Genomic DNA, 19,809 nt, shown 5'->3' on the forward strand with positions numbered 1-19,809 from the left:
TGGACTAGTAGCCCTTGTAATTTTATTTTGCTAGGGTAACTCCTAATTCTCTTTGGTTTTGTATGTCTTCAATCCTTTTGTAGTTGCAGAGAAATATGTCATGGAAGAATTAACAGTCTCAAAATGAGCAGATGTGCTTTGCTTTCTTTTTCAGACTTGGGTATCTTCCACTAGCTAAAAAATGAATGAATGAAAAATTCCCATTTCCCCTGGGATCATGTACTTGAATTAATAGGTAGTGATGGTAGAATTCCCAACTTTAAGATCTGTTTTACACAAGGAGGCATCTGCCTGTTTCACTTTTCTGTCTCCCGTTTTCTGTTATTTTCCCAGCCCCCGACTTTCCCAACTAGGAATACATATTAAGGGACAAGTACACAAAGCTCAGTGAAACTCCCTTTATTTATTTCACTTGTGTTGTTGCTGTTGTTGTGTAGGGAAAGAGCAAGATAACAAAAGGAACAATGTAAAATAAAATTGTACCGGACCCAAACATTTTTAACACATGAAAATCCTTTCCCAATGCAAAGACTCTTCCTCTTCTCTCGCTCTGTCTTTTCCTTGCATTCTCTTGCAGAACAGGCATTTTCTCTCTGTAAGTCAAATTCTTCTGTGATGTAACTTCACTGAATTCCTTGTACTTACACCAGGGACAACTTTGGTCCTCTGTCTCAGGCAATTACAGTAGGAATAAATTGGTCACGCAGGCAAAATATCTGACAATTAGTGCGCTGAGTTATTCCTGGCAAACCAATAAGAAATATTTAAAATAAAAATCCCCAAACAGGTCTTTTATTTAATGTAAGGGCTAAGAATCTACTGGGAGCTGATGAATACTGCCCACTAACTGTACAAAGTATAGATAGCATGCCTTCAAATATCAAAATATCAGATGGAATGCTGTGAAAATAAATAACTTCTAATATAAACAAATGAGAACATATCAAACTGTTACCTCTTTAAACATATTGTAAATTTAAAAAACAGTCCTTCTACACAATAAATATTAAGAAACCATTGACGTAGTTGAAATGTACTCATATAAATTAACAACTTTAATTACATTAGCCAAACAGACATTGGTTAAAGCACTGCATGTAATATGCAAAATAATAATAATAATAATAATAATAATAATAATAAAAATAACATCAGCAACAAAAAACAAAATGATAAAAACAAAATAGGCTTCATAATATCTTGGCTTTCATAATTTATATATATGTATATCTATACTTGGGTGTGTGTGTGTGTGTATATATATAGTAGATATATATAATACACATATATACATATACATATATATCTTCAACCCATCATCAATTTATGGTTTTCAGAATGTTTAAATACAAAACCCCATTAAGAATTAACACAAATTCATTGTATCTCCAAAAAAAAAAAAAAAAAAAAAGCTATATAACCCAGAAGTTGTTTGTTTCTGCCCATGGAAATATAAATTGTAATTGTTCATGTAAGACCAAAATCCTATTTCTCTTACTCAGTCTGCATAGCACATTACTCCACAAGTAGGCCCTTTAAAGGCAATGACAGCAGTTGGGAAATAAAGCTCTATTAAGTATTAGCAAGTGGATCCAAAACTGGTTCTTACATTGACCCATATTATTGATTATGGTTAACGTGAGGTTTAATTTAAAGGTATTAATAACTCTAACACATGCCTTTTTAGCTACATTTTAGGAACAGATTCTGCCACTACTCATCTCGAGTACTAATTACTATATGCGTCCCCCCACTGAGCTCAGTAGGACTATTTGCAGAGTAAGGCACTCTTCAGTATGAGCAAGAGTAGCCCTTCACTTTTTTAATTTAGTATATAGACTTTTATGGGTGATTAAGCTTCTCCAACTCAGAGGATGCTGCCAATCTTACCTTGAGTTTGTAGTGTTCCACTTAAATTAACTTGATGACCTGGATACAAATAATGGGGTATTTATGATTCTGTACTACTTTACAGTGATTGTTAAGGGACTGCTCCTATTGAAGACAATGGCAAAACTCCCATTCCCTCCAATGGGCACAAGTTGGGGCCCTAGATCAGCATTCTGCTGTGAAATGTCAGTGCAGAAAAATCCCGAAAAGAATCATAACTATCTGCAAGCATTTCCTTTTACAAAGGCCCAGAATACAATCACAGATAAATACGTTCTTCCTCTCAATGTTGTACTTAAAACAGGCTCTCCAAGTTGTATGTACTATTAATATCTAACATTTGTAGATTTTTTTTTATCACCAGAGGAGGCAGCATTTTGGAAAGTCTGAGAAATTTTACAGCATGAGGGCTGGAGAGATACTGAAGAAACGTATTTTTAATTTTCAATTTCACAAGGAGTGGCTTATATGGAGGGGAATACGTTAGCATTTAAAAGCCTTTCCTTTTGCTTTTCTTTTACTATGCTGCTACCTAAAAAGAGAGTTTGTTTTCAAGATCACATCCCCTCAAAGAACTTGTCAAATGTGGTAGCAATTTATAATGCTATTTTAAGGACATGTAGATTTAATTAAACCAGATTATTATAGGGGGAGAGGGTTGATCAGTCAGTTTTGATTAACATCCCAATTTCTGATTTTATTTTATCATATAGGTTTTCATTTCCCTCTTCTTTAAATAACTCTGACCACAAATCAAAACCCCATGACCAAGTCTAGAGATTGAAGGGAGAGAACTTTTTAAAATTTGGAAACAGGGTGTACATATGCTACTGGGCAGGGCTTGGGAATAGTTACTTATTGACTTGAAAACCTCCCACTCTTTGCAATATGTATGTCATGTAACCCTTCCACCACATCTAAAATCCTCTTTTCTTTCCTTACTTGAGAATTTTCTCATGCTAGTTTCATGTTTTCCAGAACCAGTCCCCTTTTACCACATATAAACTTGTGGAGGGAGTTGGCTTTCTGAGCTATACTACATCATTTTTTTTTTAAATTAGACTCTGTCTGCTTTGGCCAGGAAAATCATGAGCCCAATCCTACTCCAGTTCAACTCTATGGGAGTTTTGCCATTGTCTTTAATGGCAGAAGGATTGGAGTTCATGCCAGCAGCTGCTATCTAACCAAACTTAAAAATAGCTCTTGCTAGCATGCCATTGCTAACATGGCTCCCTTTACCAGTGTACATAGAGATTAATCATGCTGTAAACTGGTTCACAAAACCATTCTATAGTCTCATGTAAGTGGGAGCTAATTAATGTTGGATGTGGCATCATTCATGCAAATACAGTTTCTCTCCCCACACACTGTTTGCAATAGACCAAAGCTAAGCCCCAGTCTGAGAAGTCAATGGGACTACTGACATGAGCAAGGTTTCCACGAGGGCTACGTATACAATTTTGGAGCCTGATCTGAAGCCCATTGAAGTCAATGGGAATCTTTTCACTAACTTCAATAAACTTTGGATCAGGCCTCCAGTGTTCCAGAATCTGAGCTGCCTCCTATTGAAATCCATAGTAATTTTGCTACTCACTTCAATGGATGCAAGATCAGGCACTTGGTTTGTTTAATTTGTAAAGAGAAATTATTTATGTATTCTTTTTTTCCATTGGCAGTTAGTAACCCCTTAAAGAAAAAAACAAACTCCTGTGAAAAATTAAAATCAGAAAGCCTTGATATCTTATAGAATACTTTAGTGACAAATTTAGTGTTTACCTAATTGTTACAATTTTTACAAAGTTTTTTTTTTGCAAACTGCAAATAAGTCTGTAAAAAAATGCATTGTATAAAAAGTACATAAATGTATAACCCATTAGCTGTACTATGCAATCTAAATACTATGGAATAAATTAGATAGAAAACTTAGCTATAAGCACATACGTTGATATTTATTCAACAGAGGAAATTTTTTTTCCTTTTTTTTTAAAATCTCAGTCGATTCATACAGACATGGGTACACACACACACACACACACACACACACACACACACACACACACACACACACACACACACACACACACACACACACAGTTTTGGCTGACAAAAATGAAGGCCCTGATTATACTGCTTAAACACGGTTCTTGCCATAAAGGTGCTAACACACTGTATCCCTGGCCAATGTCGACAGGGCTTAATTGTGCTATAAAACTCTTTTTTTTACAAACCGTGCTGTCGCCAAGATGGGGAACCATATTCATGCTTTTCTAGCAAGAAGTGTTTTTTAAAGCACAACTCGCTAGGGTGTTGCTAACATGGGGGCTTGGTCCTGCAAACCTTTATTCACACGGGTAAGAACTTGCAGCATCAGGCCTCATGGTTCCAAACTCAGTGTAGACAAGGCCTTAAGGTTTCACCCATTCCCTCTAACCTTTTCCCCTACCCAACAACAAATTTTTTACTTCAGCATTCTTTTAAATATGACAGTGATAGAATTTTAAAAACCTATCTACCTATGCCCTATGGGTTGGACCCTTCAGGTTAGGTGTTGACACTGAAAATTAGGTCTTATCGTGTGCAAACTCATCAAGAGTCGCCAGACTGGAGAGCGGTGGTTGAGACAGCCAGTTAAAGACTGTATTTGAAATAGAAATAATACCATAGCTTTCATTTTGCTCTGTGTTCTACAAGGGTGATGGTGGGGAGGGCCCAAAGCTGCATGCACTATATCAGATCTTGCTAAGTGGTACGCTGGAGCTTTAGATTTCTTGTTACAAGGGATTGTTTTAAATGTGTTCCTTTCCACTCATTAAAAAATAATCTTTTAATACACTGTGCTTTGCACACAACCATTCATTGCTTTAAGAATGTTAGGGTGAAGCCTGAAGTGCTTAAACCATGTGTATATATAGTATATATATATCCCCCTTGTATGAAGTTGTTTTCCTACAATGTACAGCTGCTGTACATCAGGAAAAAGTCTTAGTGTCATGAATGTGAAAGGAGTAACAATTATACCACAGATGGGCCTGAAATAGAATCTTGGACCCAAGCACCCGAGGCGTTTCTAGGGGTTTGAAATCCACAGCTAAATCCAGATCGCAATGTTATGTTTTGGGCAATATTTCAGCCTGAATGTAATCAACCCTATTGTCCCCTTAATCTAAACCCTAACTTGTTACTTATGACCGGTACCAACTACAAACAGACTGTTTAGAGGCTCACATAAATGTCTTTGGTGTATGTGTCTATTCTTTTTAAGGTACAAAATAATAATAATAATTATTATAATATAAATAACTATTTTGTGTGCTGTAGCAGTTCTTGTATAGCCCACAATAAGTGCAGCTCTCAACCCCTCCTACTCCCAATCAACCTCCCTCCAATATACTTGTTAAATAAAGATTAGACAGGTCAAACACCATTGTAGTGCAAATAGTAAACGATTAAAATTTTTTTTTTTTTACAAAATATAGAAATGTTCGGCTCCAGTAACTGGACAAACATGTTCCTTTCAAGTATCTCTCATTGAAACAAAAAAAAAGTTACTTCCATTAAATAAAGTCTTTCTTTTTTTTTTTTTTTCTTTCTCTCTCAGGTAAACAGTTTCAAACCAACTAGGTTGCATAGTTCTAATGTTGTAAGCACCTTAACGAAATGTAACTTTGTATTCTTTCTTTCATTCTTTTTCATTTTTTTCTTCTTTTTTGTTGTTTTTTTGTTTTTTTGTGGGTTTTTTTTGCAAACATAGTGCAGAAGATGAAGGTGTGAACACCTGGGCAATATTATCCCTTTACCGACATAAGTAAGTGTATGTATGCGAGTATTTGTGTGTGTGTGTGTGAGTATGTATGTGTGTATTTGTGTGTGTGCTCATGTAAACACACGTGCACACACAGGCATATATATATATATACACACACACACACACACACATACAGACACACACACACATATGGTACATACAGTCTCATTATGTCCTTGGTAAATTGGGGGGAGGGGAGAGGGGAAAGTGCCAGTGAATGTAGTGTTCATACACATGGCTTTTCTAAGAATTTCAATGCCGTTTTGGACTCAGAGTCCAAATTGCTGCAGGTTAGGCAAGCTGCTACCAGGGCTTGAACTGATGGGTAACTAGGAGAGGAAACACAATTCCCCTTGTAACAAATAATGTTTAACGTACTATATAATAAAATATGGAACATATTGAAAGGAAGGGGAATCCCCCTCCCCACACTGCTATTCAAAAATTTTCTCATTCAAGCCCTGTTTGTTTATGCGCTCTTTTTCTTCCTTTGTCTGTCTTTAGTCTTTTTGAACTCCATGTGTTGTCTTTTTTTTTTTAATTGTTTCATTTGGAAAGATTAAACCATAGTCGGGTCTTTCCTCTGCTGCAGCTTCTTTTCAATTCTCCACACAGTCAACAAGCCCTTGGTGTAGGTGTGTGTCTATGAGCAGCCACACTCCTCCACAATCATATTCTGAATGTCCTTCTTGATGATATTCTGTCCATCGTCATAGTATAGCATGGACATTGGTCGTAGCTTGGTGGGTACACAACATGACTTGAGGTTGGAGAAGGGGCTGTGGCCCCTCATGCGGTAATGGTTGATGACCGTGGAGTGGAAGGATAATGATGAACCAGATGTGCCTGCTATGTGGCTGGGGCATTCACCTTCACAGTAGTTGGCATGGTAACCTGTGGGAGCAATGATCCAGTCATTCCATCCAATGTCCTTGAAGCTGACGAAGAACTGCTTTTTGCAGCAGATGTTGACCTTGCCGTCACACTCCAGGCCCCGTCTCCGTCGTCTGTGCAGGCGGTCGTCGGAATGCCGAGCAAGCATCATCAGGAAAGGTCTATGTGACTGCTCTTTCTCCTCTTCTACTGTGGATTCCCCAACTTCCTTCTCCTTCCCTTCCCCATCCTCTTCTTTTCTCTTCTTCTTGCCCAGCAGCACCAGGCTGGCTCCAGTCTCCTGGCATTGGTCACAGGCAATCCGCACATCAAGGGAGCTCCTTCCCTGGTTCAATAGGTATTGCACACTACTGGAGACAGGAAAGAGGTGCCAGGTACTTTTCCGGGTGTCCACTGCCTTTTCAGAGATGAGAGTCTCACTTTTATCATCCTTCAGCTCTCCGTCCTCCGTTTCTTCTGCCCCTTCAGAGTTGCCTTTGGGCTGTCTCTGCTGTTGGTACAGTCGGATAGTCACTTTTGTTCTGCTTCGGTTGGCCTTGGAGACTTTCAGGAAGAGCCACACTTCAGCTTGCACCACTACTGATAGGTCACTGCCTTCCTTGGAAATCTCAAAGTGCAGCATTTTCTTAGCGGTGCCTGAAGTTGATAAATAAAAACAGATGGTAAGAACTGGTTAGTATGTATTTTTCATTCCTTTGATAAGACTGAATTGTCACCAGACGAATAAAATTCCCTAAGTTATGTTTCTACTTAATATTCGGAGTGTTCCCTACTGTGCCATGCTAACCCCCTCTGTCTCCCACGTCTCTTTGATGTTACCTTTTCCTGCAGTAGAAATTCTCTGTTTACTGAAGTACTTGTTTTCCTATTTTTTTCTCATATAAAATTTTGTTATGGGAGCATTAATCATATATGTGAATTCATTCAGTCCATTTAATGGCAAATGGGCATTACTTGGTGTGTAGGGGTTAATTTTGCTCGGCTTTCTCTTGTGATTGCTATTAACTGACAGGGGAAGTAATCACTGTTGTTTTTTTTAAAAAAGCCCATGAAAATATATAATACACATACAAGTCTGTGTCTAGTGATAAAAATTGTGGGGCTAGATCCGTGTCCACAGAAGTCAATGGGGGATTTGCCAAAGGAAGCAGGATCTGGCCCCTATAAATCATCATCATTCTTCATTAAGTTCTTACACCAAGGAAGTATATGCCAATAGTTTCAGAAACCTAGCAATACTTAAATATTACTCTTAGCATTGAGAGATTCACAGATTTATACATTTCATTAAGTATTCTGCAGCCAGACACTTAATTCTGTGGACTACTAGCTATAAGTTCTGTTCTTAATTTAACATGGTGTGCCCGTTGTTATTATAATAATGGCAAATCCACCAAGAAATGAGTTAAAGAACCTTCTGAAGAAGCTTCTCTGGCATAACTATATAAACTTGCTGGGACGCCAGTGATGATGATTATGCTGGGAAGAGGGAATTTCTTTGATACAGACCTCATATCCCCGGCAGAAGTGAAAGTGACCGATGAGGGCTGTTTTATGGTTTGATCACTAAAGCATGAACATGTTAAGAGAGAATCAATTGGCTAGTTTAGAAAAAAACGAAACAGGGGTAGTTTGTGTCTACGACTATGGCATTATGATTTGCAGGAAAGCTGGATTTTTTTTTAGAGAAAGAGAAGACCATCACCCTGTGGGTAAAGGGCTACAAGTTTTTTTTCTGGGGTAGGATGGGCAGGCAGCAGATGTTTGGAATTTATAGATGTAAAACTTTAAAACTTAAAAATGGATAGGGACAGAGTCTTCAAACTGCATCACACTTGTGGAGCAAGGTGTTGAGTCAGGGTATCAAGGGCAATCACTGATCAAGACTGAAAATGGTAGGACCAAAGCATCAAAAAGGTCACTTGAAAAGTGCTATTGCATCAGCAGTGCTGTTGATCCTGGCTCTTCTTCATGAAAGAATTCCACAAACTATCATTAATTAGTTCTCACAACACCCCTCAGAGGTATCCCCATTTCACAGATTGGGAATCTGAGACACAGTGTTTAAGTGACTTACCTAAGGCCACAGAGAAAACCCTGTGTGAGAACTCAAGATTTCCTGGCTCCTAAAACCCTGTGAGCATCCCACACTGCCTTCTAAACTACCTGTTGCTTTCTTTTTTCTGTGAAGTCCTGATACAGATACATTCAGCTACTCCAGGTGGAATTCCCAGGTCAAAGAGACAGTAATTTCTAAATTAGAGTAGCCAGAGGGCACACTGTTTTGTTTTTGTTTTCCTTCCCAGTGACAGTATGAAATTGTGGACTTGAACTGTCCTTGGGACAGAAAAACACATGGATTGTTTCCCATCGACTTTACTGATACCCATCTCCAAAGGGGGTTAAATATGTTCTCATGGAATTATACAGAACTGTGGGGTAAATGTATTGCTTTCAGAGGTGTATCTTTTCTCACTTAAAATTAGTAAGAAGTTTTGGGAAAAGAGACTATGCTAATCCAAGCTGACAAAAGCTTTGAGATGTGAGGTTTTCTGAGAATGACCGGCACTTGATAGTGATTAAAAGGAGATGAGTTAGCCTTTTTTGCTATTTCATGGCTGCTGCTCATGTTTCTATTCTGGCAATAGACAAACTATGGCAAAGCTGTCTGCTTTACAAGTGCAGAAGGTTTTTGATACAGAAGGGCATTAATCAAAACTTCATATATGCCAGAAATTTGGAAAAGTTCAGCTCTGGACCCCAACTTTATAGTTTGCCTATGTCTCTGTATTGGGCCAAACCAAAACCTAAGTCAGAGCACCCCAAAATATGCAAGAGTTCAGGATCAGGAATTGAATTTTGTGGCTTATCATGACCTATCTCTCAAGACGTATGATACACGTACCCCCTTTGTTACGCGCCTGAACTTCTGAGCAAAACATTGAGAGTAGTGTAATTACGCTGCAGGTTTGGATTTGCATCTGGATCTAGATATGAAACACCTCTAAATTCAAGGGAATTCAAATGACATACTTCCATCAGTAAATAGCCACAAGTTACCTTATATGTAGGCTGATAAGTAGAATGTGTAACAATTTAGTTACTCAATTTGGACAGATGTTGCATGAAAGACACAAAATCTCTGGATCTTTTAAAATTAGTTTTTCATAAGTACCCATGTTTCTGAAAGTTGAATTAATCCCTAGTAGTAATAAAAAAAAAATGGACTAATACAGCATGAAGTATTTGCATAGACTTCCAGTGCTTTTGTCTTACCTCACTTCTGAACGGCTGCTGCAAAGTAACATAAGATAAAGTCTAATGCCATAACAGTATCACCAACATTATTCGACACGTTTTCATAAAGAACTATGGATTTAAATTCCAAGGAAAGAGGGAGATGCAAAAAAGTCAAACTGTTCTAATGCTTCTGTATGGAAAAAAAATTCTATGCAGTCCTCACACCCACATTATTTAGCAGAAAATTCTATAATGTTAAAAAGAAACCTGTTTTAGGTCCGTTTTCAGGAGGCCAGTATGGAACAAAGCTGCAGGGAAAATTAACACAGTGGTGGGGAAAAATCAAAACTCTCTTGAATTTACCCCAAATCAGCTAACTACGATCTTTTGTAATCAGCTTCTGAGAAAGAACTAACAGTACAAATACTGAAGTCCTAATTTGGGGCTCGTCTAAACTGGGTTGTGTGGGGGGATCCATCTAAGATACGCAACTTCAGCTACACTATTTGTGTAGCTGAAGTCGAAGTATTTTAGTTCGACTTACTTGGCCACCCTCATGGCAGTGAGTTGACTGCCACGGCTCAACGCTGCTTATTCCTCCTGCCGACGTGGAGTACTGGCGTCAATTCACGGATCGATTTATCGCGTCTAGACGAGATGCGATAAATTGATCCTCGATAGATCGATTACTACCCGCCGATCTGGCGGGTAGTATAGACATACCCTTGGTTTGTACAAAGTCCCTCTTTCATGTAAACTCTCATTGTAGTCACTGAGAGTTTTGCCTGAGTAAAAGCTGAGTTAGACCTCAAGAGTTGGCCCAATATGATTGAACGTTCACCATGTTAGAGTCTTTATTTTAAAAAAGCCACATAAATATCCTAAGAGGAATCACATCTCAAGTGTTTTAGGTTAGAGCTTCTGCAGTCCCTTTTCCCCCAAGCATTGCTCAGGGATTTAGCTTCAGTTAAATCTTGCGTAATGCATAATGCTTTGGAAATGTACACTGGCTTCATACATAGTTGTCTAATGAAAAAGCATGCTGTAGTCTGTCTGATAACTGAAAATGCAAAAGAGATCTCACTAAATGTTTTGGGTGGTATCATTTCATCACAAGCTCACAGCAATATTTTCATGGTCCTCTTTTTTGTATTTCCTTGTCTGCTGTGGCTGATTTTCAAGGGACTTTTTCCATTTCTAATCACCCTGCTCCTCCTGCCTGATTCACGTGGAAAGTCCCATAATCCAACACTGCTGACCAATTCATCTCTTCAGTGCTTCTGAGCTATACTGACAAAATATTGGATTGTCTTATCACGGGGGAAAGTAGTAGAGAAGGGAGAGATGTGCTTATTCCAGAGCCCCAGATCTCATCCTCTCATTCTTTACTTAACAAAACATTGGAGATGTTTGTGTCTGATTCCACCTCTCTACTTCCCAGCTGTGGCTGGTCTCTGCCACAAAGAAGGTCCTGATTCTAAAGAGCAAACAGGAATTTTCTAGCAAAGCTAAATACATTGGCAATAGTTGTGGAGAAAAGTGAACAATAAAAAAATAATTTATGTTATGTGGTAAAAGTTTTTATAAGGAAGGAATTATTCAGTGGGAGGGAAATACAGCAACACTATTTGATATTTTAATGAGTTTGTGCTATCATCTTTTGCCCTTCAATATTGCTTGCACACCTTTAAGGATAGGAGCATGAACATGTGATGGGAAGGAAGGATGCATTTAAATCCTTTATGTACCCAGCTGCAAAGGCAATCATAAGGCTGCTTATGTCTGTGTATAATGACCTAATATGGAAGAATTAATTTTTTTTGACTGCATGGAATGGGGACGAGGGGACAGGGAAGGTGCAATTCACTAGAAAAACCCATGCCAGAACTGGGAGGCGAGGGACTTTGAAACCTCTTCATTCTTCAGAATTGACTTTTGTGTGCTTGGTGTCCCCCAGGAGAATGCAGAAGGAAAGCAGGCATGTCACAGACAAACAAGGGCTTTGCCAGTGGGTCCAGGCACTTTGTGGCCCCACGCAGCAAATCCCTGCATGAGGCTGCATTTACTACTCCCTCTTAGGTCTCTCAATAGAAACCACAGGACCGTGGTGTTAACGTGCACTCTGAGGCTCATGATTCCTTTCCTCACTTCTGCCAAGTTGAGTCCCTTAGTTTGCAGTTCCAGCCTTCTGACTTCGGACTTACACTGTGCCTCAGGATAGGGCCCTGTGAGTTTGAGCTATGTGCACCTACACAGGTAGGGCCTAAACTGTACAACTTAGAAGATCTTTTTGAATAAAACGATAATACATTTAAAGCAGGTTTTTACTTAACCAAATGTTATTAAATGGTTAAGTCTTTGTCCCCCTCCCCCCCCCGACCCAATAGCCACCCATGGAAACAATTATGCTTCCCACCATTACAGTGGAGCTTACTCTTAATACACGGTATTTAAATTGGCCATGGAAAAATGTTCACTGTGTAAGAGAGCTCTGTGACTTTAAATTTCCATTCTTCATTGCTGTTTCATTTTGAATCATTTTTATGTTATACTGTAAGTGAACTATTTTTCCCTACAAAGCAAGCTTTTTTTTTTTTTAAATTGCTAACTTTACTACTGCCTGTGATTAGATTGGGTGTGGGGGGGAGGGAGATTTGTACAGTGTGCCAATCTGTAATTACATTCTAAAGCATCCTTCTCTTTACTCCTCACTTTCGTTCCCCAGGAGACAGAGAAAAAGAAATAGGTTAGTAGAAAGGTTCTTCTGGAGGGAATGAAGAGAAGAATGTGGTTGAGAGATAATTGCTTGAAAGGTTTACTAATGAGTGACCACTAGAGCTAGAGGAATTGGTCACAGTTTATCCAGTGAATTTAGCCCTGTTATCTGTCTGGTAATCATCTCTAAGCAGACTGATTATTACATTTTTTTCATTATTCGTGATTATTCAATGGCAATTTATGTGGATGTATTTCAGTCTATGGATCACTCACAATGATTCTCTCCAATTATTCGTTATTCTTCATGTGTGGTTGGTCAGCTAAGTCACAGGATTGTGTATCTGCTCCCGGACTGGATAACTGTACCTCTTTAAACAAGGGAAGAGCAATTCTGGTGCAAACAACAAATACCTTGTATTCATGTTCACATACTCTTGTCTACAGGCGAATACAGGTATCTGCAGGAAGAACAGCCATTCTCCAAATGTTCATGCGAATAAAAACCCATTCCCATAAATGTTCATGAAATGGCCAACAGAAAAGATACAGGCAAGGTCGTCTCATCTGAAATTTGAGTAAATTCAGCTCTACTAACTATTGACTCATATTTTATTCTGTCAGAAATTAACATGTTAATTATTATCCAAAAAGGAGACATTCTGCACTTACAACATAGAGTTCCTTCACTAGAACTAAAAATCTTCCCTCATAAGGTTTTGTGTGTGTGTGTGTGTGTTTTCAAGGGAGTTGTAGGGGTGCTTTCACCAGTAACGTTTTTGCAATGTTAAGTTAAAATGGTTCATTGTATTGCAGAAGACAAAAGAACAATTTGTGTGATGTTAATAATACTGCAGATTTGAATTCTAAGCTGTCACTCTTTCCATAAATATATTGCACTTTTGTGCAGTAAGGGCCAAATCCTGAGCTTATTGAGATGAATAGCAGCATTTCCACTGACTTCAAATGAACTAGTATTTGACCTTAATTTACATTGTTAAAGCTCTGTTGCCACAAACAATATTGACTTCACACTTACAAATACACATATCCACATTTAAGGACATCCAATTACAGATCTATGCACATGTTTATGCAGACAGGCCAGTTTATATACACCTGTACACTGATATGCATCCATTTATACATAAGCATGCATGTGGACGTGCATGCACATACATTTATCCGGGTGCCCAATCCCATTCACACAGAAACACTACACAAATTCATGCATACCCATGTCCAGGCTTGCATGCCCTAGCACATACATGTACATAAAAATACATAGGCACATTTATGCATATATACAAGCAAATATATTTGCAGACACAAGTGCATACATGTCTGCACGCACAGTGATGTTCATGCAGATACGTTTTCTAGACTAGTTATCTCCTTCTTTGATTCACCTGCACTTTCTTAAACTGTTCACAACCAAACCAACCCCTGGAGAAGCTTCTCATTTTGTTTCAGTAAAACACATTTAATTGAGGGGTTTTCCTCTCTTGGAAGTAATTTGCTTTCATTTGTTAGACTTGGAATCTTTGATAAAGTATGTCAAAGTGGAGAAGAGAAAAAAAAAAAAAACCAAGGGGAAAGAGATTTGTTTTCTAAAAGCCAAGGAGACTGCATTAGAAAAAATGTGATAAAATCAGCTCAGCTGATGATTCACGGTCACATTTCTCAGTGTCTGTTTAAAAAAAAAATCATTTCTGATCTCTAGATTTCCAGAATGTAAGCATCCAACAATTGATAAGATTTATCTTTTCCCTTCCTTTGCCTGTTTCCTTACATTGCATTATTTTTCCGGTAGTCTTCCACTCCAGTGAATTTCTGCCTTTTAAACTAGATGGAAGAAACAAGATCTCCACTCAGAGGCTACAGATAAGCACAAAGATCTTTGGGATTCAGGATCCAGTTAGGTAAAATAGCAGCTTGCAGGAAGGTTAACTTGCATGAATTGAAAAGGCTTTGGAAGAGTGTGCCCTCTTGTGGCCATTGAGTGCTTTACTGAGCACTGAAGGATGTGCACTTAAATAAGCATCTTTTAAAAAGGCAATTGATTAAACAATTTAAGAAGGATAAATGACCCATCCTCCTTTTTTTCCTCCTCATCCACATCAAACACCTTGCTGTTAATGCCAAGGCTGGCAATCTGTCTAAGAAAAGAATTGTCTGACTCTTTACTGTCAAGTCAATTCACATCTAAATTTGACATGAAATGACGCAAAAAGGTAAAACTGATGTGAATAGCTATCACAATTCTCATTTATTCTTGATATCTCTAATGACAAGCTTTGGGATTTCAATGCTTATAACTCCCCTCTCTTACCCAGTGACTGATGTTAGTAGCCCTGTTCCGTGCTGATTTAGTTGCCAGGATCAGTATATGCACTTGGCACTACCCCAAGGCTTAGTAGTTGACTGGCTAATAAGCTACCTATTTAAAAAAAATAAAGGGATTAGTAGCCAACCAGATTTTATAAGCATTTGCTATCTAAGCAATGGAAACTTGTGGCTGTGCTTGTCAATAACATATATGTCTGCCCCTCTCCCCTTTTCTCTAACACAACTTTTAAGACCTTGAAGTAAACCACAGAGTTTTGGCAAAAGGATGCTCGCAGCAGAACTAATCTCAGTTAGTAATCTTAGCTGGATATGTAAGTAGAAAATCATTTTCATGTTTTATTTGTTAGAATGCCAGGGTACAGAAGAGTTCTTTTGTAAACTTTTGCCCAATGTGCTTGGTCATTAGTTTTACAAAGATGTGTCTGGAATTGTAGCAGTGAAAAATACCTGCCAAGACTTCTGCTGATCTCAAGGATATGAGAACACTTGTGCTTAAGAAGAGTTCAATACATTTACTCTAGTCCCGACACACACCCCCTCACCTCCACTCATTTATCTATATCCTCGCCTATTTTTCATTTTAGTCTCTGTGTTTTATAAAACATCAGCCTGAATATAGATTTTGAAAAACAGAATAGGTGCACAGAGTAGCGTGTGCACACTTCATTTTTGGTTATATTTGTGTGCAATAGCTGGAGACGATTTCACAATGAAAAGTGAAATATCTCTTTTTATGCCTGTGACTATAGAATAACCATAATTCCTGAGAGAGTGAAATATGATAGGATTATGTGTGGTCATACCCACACAAACAATAATCTAAATTCTTACTCCTATTTTCACCAGCATTTAGCTGATGTAACTGTGTCAAGCTTTCATTAATTTTCACTGATTCTCTACTGCTTCTTTTTTAGATGATGGCGGATTCTAGTAGGAGTAGCAAGAATATTATCCAAACTGAAAGAAGAGTATATTTAGTCTCATACCTCAATGTTGTAGACTCTTTATCAACTGTTTTCTTATTAATTGTTATAGGCATTGGGGATTGCCCATGGATCTGTGTTCTGTTCCTGGCTCTTCCACACACTTCTTTTATAACCTAAGAGAAGTTCCTTGAATTCTCTTTGCCTCAGTTTCCACATGTGCACAATAGGGAAAATAATACTGCTTTAGGATTTAACCTCCATCTTTACAAGTGAGTATGTGTCAGCGAGCTGATGTCAAGCTGAATTAAATCATTAGTGTTTGTATAGCACTGTGAGCTCCATGGATGGAAAGTGTTATTCAGCTGTAAAGTATTATTAATAGATCTTGAATTTATAGAGGAGAATTATTTGTTCAGCAGGTTAAAGAACTGACTAGCAGTAATGACCCTACTGGAAGTCAATTTTTTCCATTATAAATCTAGACTCTTGTACATATCTACTTTATTCAACACTTTTTTTAAAAAAATTCCCTTAATCTCCTTCCAACTAAATGTCCAGTTGATATGGGAAAAAGGCCCCAAACATCTCTTAGAACATCCCTCCAAGAAGGTGGAGTACATCAATGCAACCAAAAAGGCAAGAGAATAAAATTCTGCACCCTGCATTCTGCTAAAGAGCTAGATACCACAAATCTTGTTAAATTAATTTTGTTGTTAATATTGATCGTTATATTGCTGTAAATCAAATTGGTGTTGTATGAGCATTCAGTAGTTATTAACAGAGAGATTGGCAGCTGGACTATTGGCCAGTCTGTGGGCAATGGCAAAATTATTTTTGATCATGTGACTCTGAGCCAATTGGATTAGGAGTTGCAATTTAAGGCTGTTGTGTTTAATAGGGATATATCAAACTCAGAATCCTTTGCATCAGGGCTCAGGAAAGACAATAATGAGTTTACAAATAATTGGGACTTGCTGGATGAACAGAAACCACTATTCATTCCATATGTGTTCCACACTGCTTTGAGAAAGATGCTGAAAACCAGGTGGGGCATCTGCTCATTAGCCTAGCGATTTCTCTGCTTACATAAGTCCATTCCTTAAACAGGTAGAAAATCACAGCTGCTTCACGTATTCACTTGCACTGAGATCTTCTATCCAATGTTTGAAATGGCGAGCACACAAGGGAAGAAAAGCACAACTCTTCCCAGGGAAAGAACTGATAACGACTGCATTGACAAGAACGCCAAAGGCAAAGGCTTCTTGTACAGTTGGAAACCATACAGCCGGCAGGAATGTCTGCTCTTAAAAGCATGCACACTTCTGTGCATGGCTTGCCTGCAAACAGAACATCTGAGTCAACAGGTTTTCAGGACTGGAAATTCTGAGTGTTGTCTTAATTGTTTATACTGCCGCAGCAAACTTTTAAACAAAAATGCTTGGAGTTCCTGTGCATACTTTGCCTACCATATGCTGTACCAAACAAAACAGTGACATTCTTTTAAAACTGTCTTGGCAACAAGAAAAAATTCTTTGGCTAGACAGCATCATAAAAAGAGTTGCTATTAGCAATTTCATACCTTTCCAGATTGGTGATACAGCTATAGCAAGATGTAGATGATCTTATGTATATGCATATACATATAGTCTAGTGTACTGAGTTCTGGGTCTATTCATTTAGGGGAGAACGTTACAGCGGCTTTCTATAGGCACATGATGAGGTTTTGAGCAACTAGATAGTAAATTCTATACCCTGAACATTTTATTCTTACCAATTAAAGAGAGCAGAATAGTTCAAAGTGAACACTGTCAAGGTTGCATTCTTTGGCAGGGAGCACTTAGGAACAGAATCTTTCCTTTTTTTTTCCAGCATGCAAAAGTCAGCATTACAAATTGGATCATCTACAAGTATTTGTCCTGGTTCTATTGAAGTTTATCTGACAGTCGCTGAAACAATGTATTGCCTAGGATGCTGTGCTAATTAAACAACAAAAATGCCTTCTCGCTTGTATTAAGTTAAATATGCTCCAGGTGGTATAATACCTACTGGTATTTTTTTTTAAACAAGGAAGGTTTATTTTAAAAAATAGTATTCAGATCCCTTTCTTTCATCAGAAAGTTTCTGAGAGGTTGCAGCTCTTTCCCTTTCACCATCAGACCCAGCATCCAGTACTTCAACTGCTCTGGTTTCACAAGCAGTTTGGAAGATTCCTTTGCAGCCTGACTTTCTGCTCAAGATTGGTTAGATAGGTTCCTTACTGTTGGGCTGTGTGAGTTTAGCAAGTGTAAGCAAGTAAGCTGTAGCCAAGACTAAATCAGGTAGAATCAAATTCTTTTACAGTTCTTTTCTCTTAACCCCCTCCCCTTCATCCTATAATCTTACAGAAAATATTATTGTTGGGGAGAAGAAACAAGTTAATTGCAGTTCTGGCATAGAAAGATATATTTTACAGTAGTTTTTTCTAGCACTCACCTGATTCTGCAAATGTGATGATTTCTGAAGTTTGCTCTACAAGTTCATTCATTTCTGCTTTTCTTCCAATGTCATTCTCTATTTCCACATAGCCATCCTCTCCCACCTTTCCTACGTGGAGTTTTTTTATGGCGTTTAAAAGTGCTGCCTTGGGCACCGGCTGGGTGATGTTAGGTCTGTCCCTCAAGTGCAACATGTTCAGTATGTGCTTCTTTACTGCTTCCACCATCTCAGGCTGTGAGCTTGGCACATCCTTTGAGAGTGTGGCAAGGGCACAGGATGGGCAGTCAGTGACTGAACTGTGCCCCTCAGATCCTGGGGTTGGAGAACTCCTCACTATAATCCAGCAAAGCACCAACAAAAATCCTCTCTTCAAAAGCAAAGGCATCCTGGCAGCAAAAGTTGTTGTGATTCCCTTTTTAAAAAGGCCCTGCTTTTCCTCTCTCTTCACACACAGGTTTTTTTGTTGTTTGTATGTATGTTTGTTTTTTTCCCCTCGCCTCTTCAGCAAATTCTCTGGAACAAGAATAGAAAGTTTTCTGTGAAGTTTTGTTTGCAGGTTCCCTCTCTGAATGCAGTAAGTGCTATAGATGTTTGTGGCTGTCAGGGAGAAGAGTTCTGACTCTGTCTCAGAGTAGGAGAGAGACACACAGAGAGAGAAAGAGGACGGATTGGCCTAAAGTGAGTGAGTGAATGAGAGAGGGAGGGAGTTTTGTCTGTGAGTAAGGGCTATGATTAGGAAAGGGGGAGGAACAGCCAAGCTGCCTTCCTTATGCTCATTGCTCCCTAACCCACACCTCTCTTCAAATATCACCACTCATGTTTTCTGCCCTCCCCCACCCCCTTTTGCTTTTTAAAAAAATCTCTTTCACTTCTTTTCACTTTACTCTTTCTCTCTCTCAATTTTTCTGTTTGAGTTTCCTTGCTGTAATTCCCCATCTTTTTCTATTTCTTCCACAACATTACAAGCTTAACGGAACAGGAGAAGCATGAATGAAAGAAAAGAGTTCACCTTTTTGATAAGCACCTCATTTTTGCTTCTGCACAATATTAGATGTTAAATAGTGTGTGTGAGGGGCGGAGGGGAGGGAGTATGAAGACAAGGGATCTGAATGTTTGGAGCTTAACATTGTTCTGTCCTGAATGAAAAAAGAGAAAAGATGCTACTTTTCCGTTTACTTTTTAATGCTCAAAGTTATCAACACTGGCAAAAAATCTGAAGGGAGCAAACTAAAACTTTTTTGTTGAAGGTGGGGGGCGTCGAGGGGAGCTATACAGTACATTACACTTTTTCCAGCTGCACAGTGCAGCCAAGCATAGAAAGACACAAGCAGGAGACAGTACAGCACATATCTGTGTCATATTAAGATACTGCCTTCCTATCCAGATATATACCTCATTCTACCCTAGTGTTCTCCCAAAACTTCTCAGACAGATATATTTAAGTTTGGGGTTAATCAAGCAATGACTGAAAAGTGTTTGATGGTGAAACATGCTATATATAACCTGGCCAGATCT

General features: G+C 38.5%; 1 protein-coding gene across 1 annotated transcript; it reads right to left on the minus strand.

Moving 5' to 3' along the window:
• Nucleotides 1-6,092: 6,092 nt before the first annotated feature.
• Nucleotides 6,093-18,940, minus strand: INHBA (inhibin subunit beta A). The gene is made up of 2 exons (XM_032793489.2): nt 18,292-18,940; nt 6,093-7,225 (listed from the first exon to the last, which is right to left on the minus strand). Exons 1-2 carry the CDS (start codon nt 18,677-18,679, stop codon nt 6,339-6,341), a joined length of 1,275 nt encoding a protein of 424 aa, XP_032649380.1. The 5' UTR covers nt 18,680-18,940; the 3' UTR covers nt 6,093-6,338.
• Nucleotides 18,941-19,809: the final 869 nt, after the last annotated feature.

This window comes from Chelonoidis abingdonii, chromosome 2 (assembly GCF_003597395.2).
Source record: "Chelonoidis abingdonii isolate Lonesome George chromosome 2, CheloAbing_2.0, whole genome shotgun sequence".
In the NCBI taxonomy this organism is placed as follows: Eukaryota; Metazoa; Chordata; order Testudines; family Testudinidae; genus Chelonoidis; species Chelonoidis abingdonii.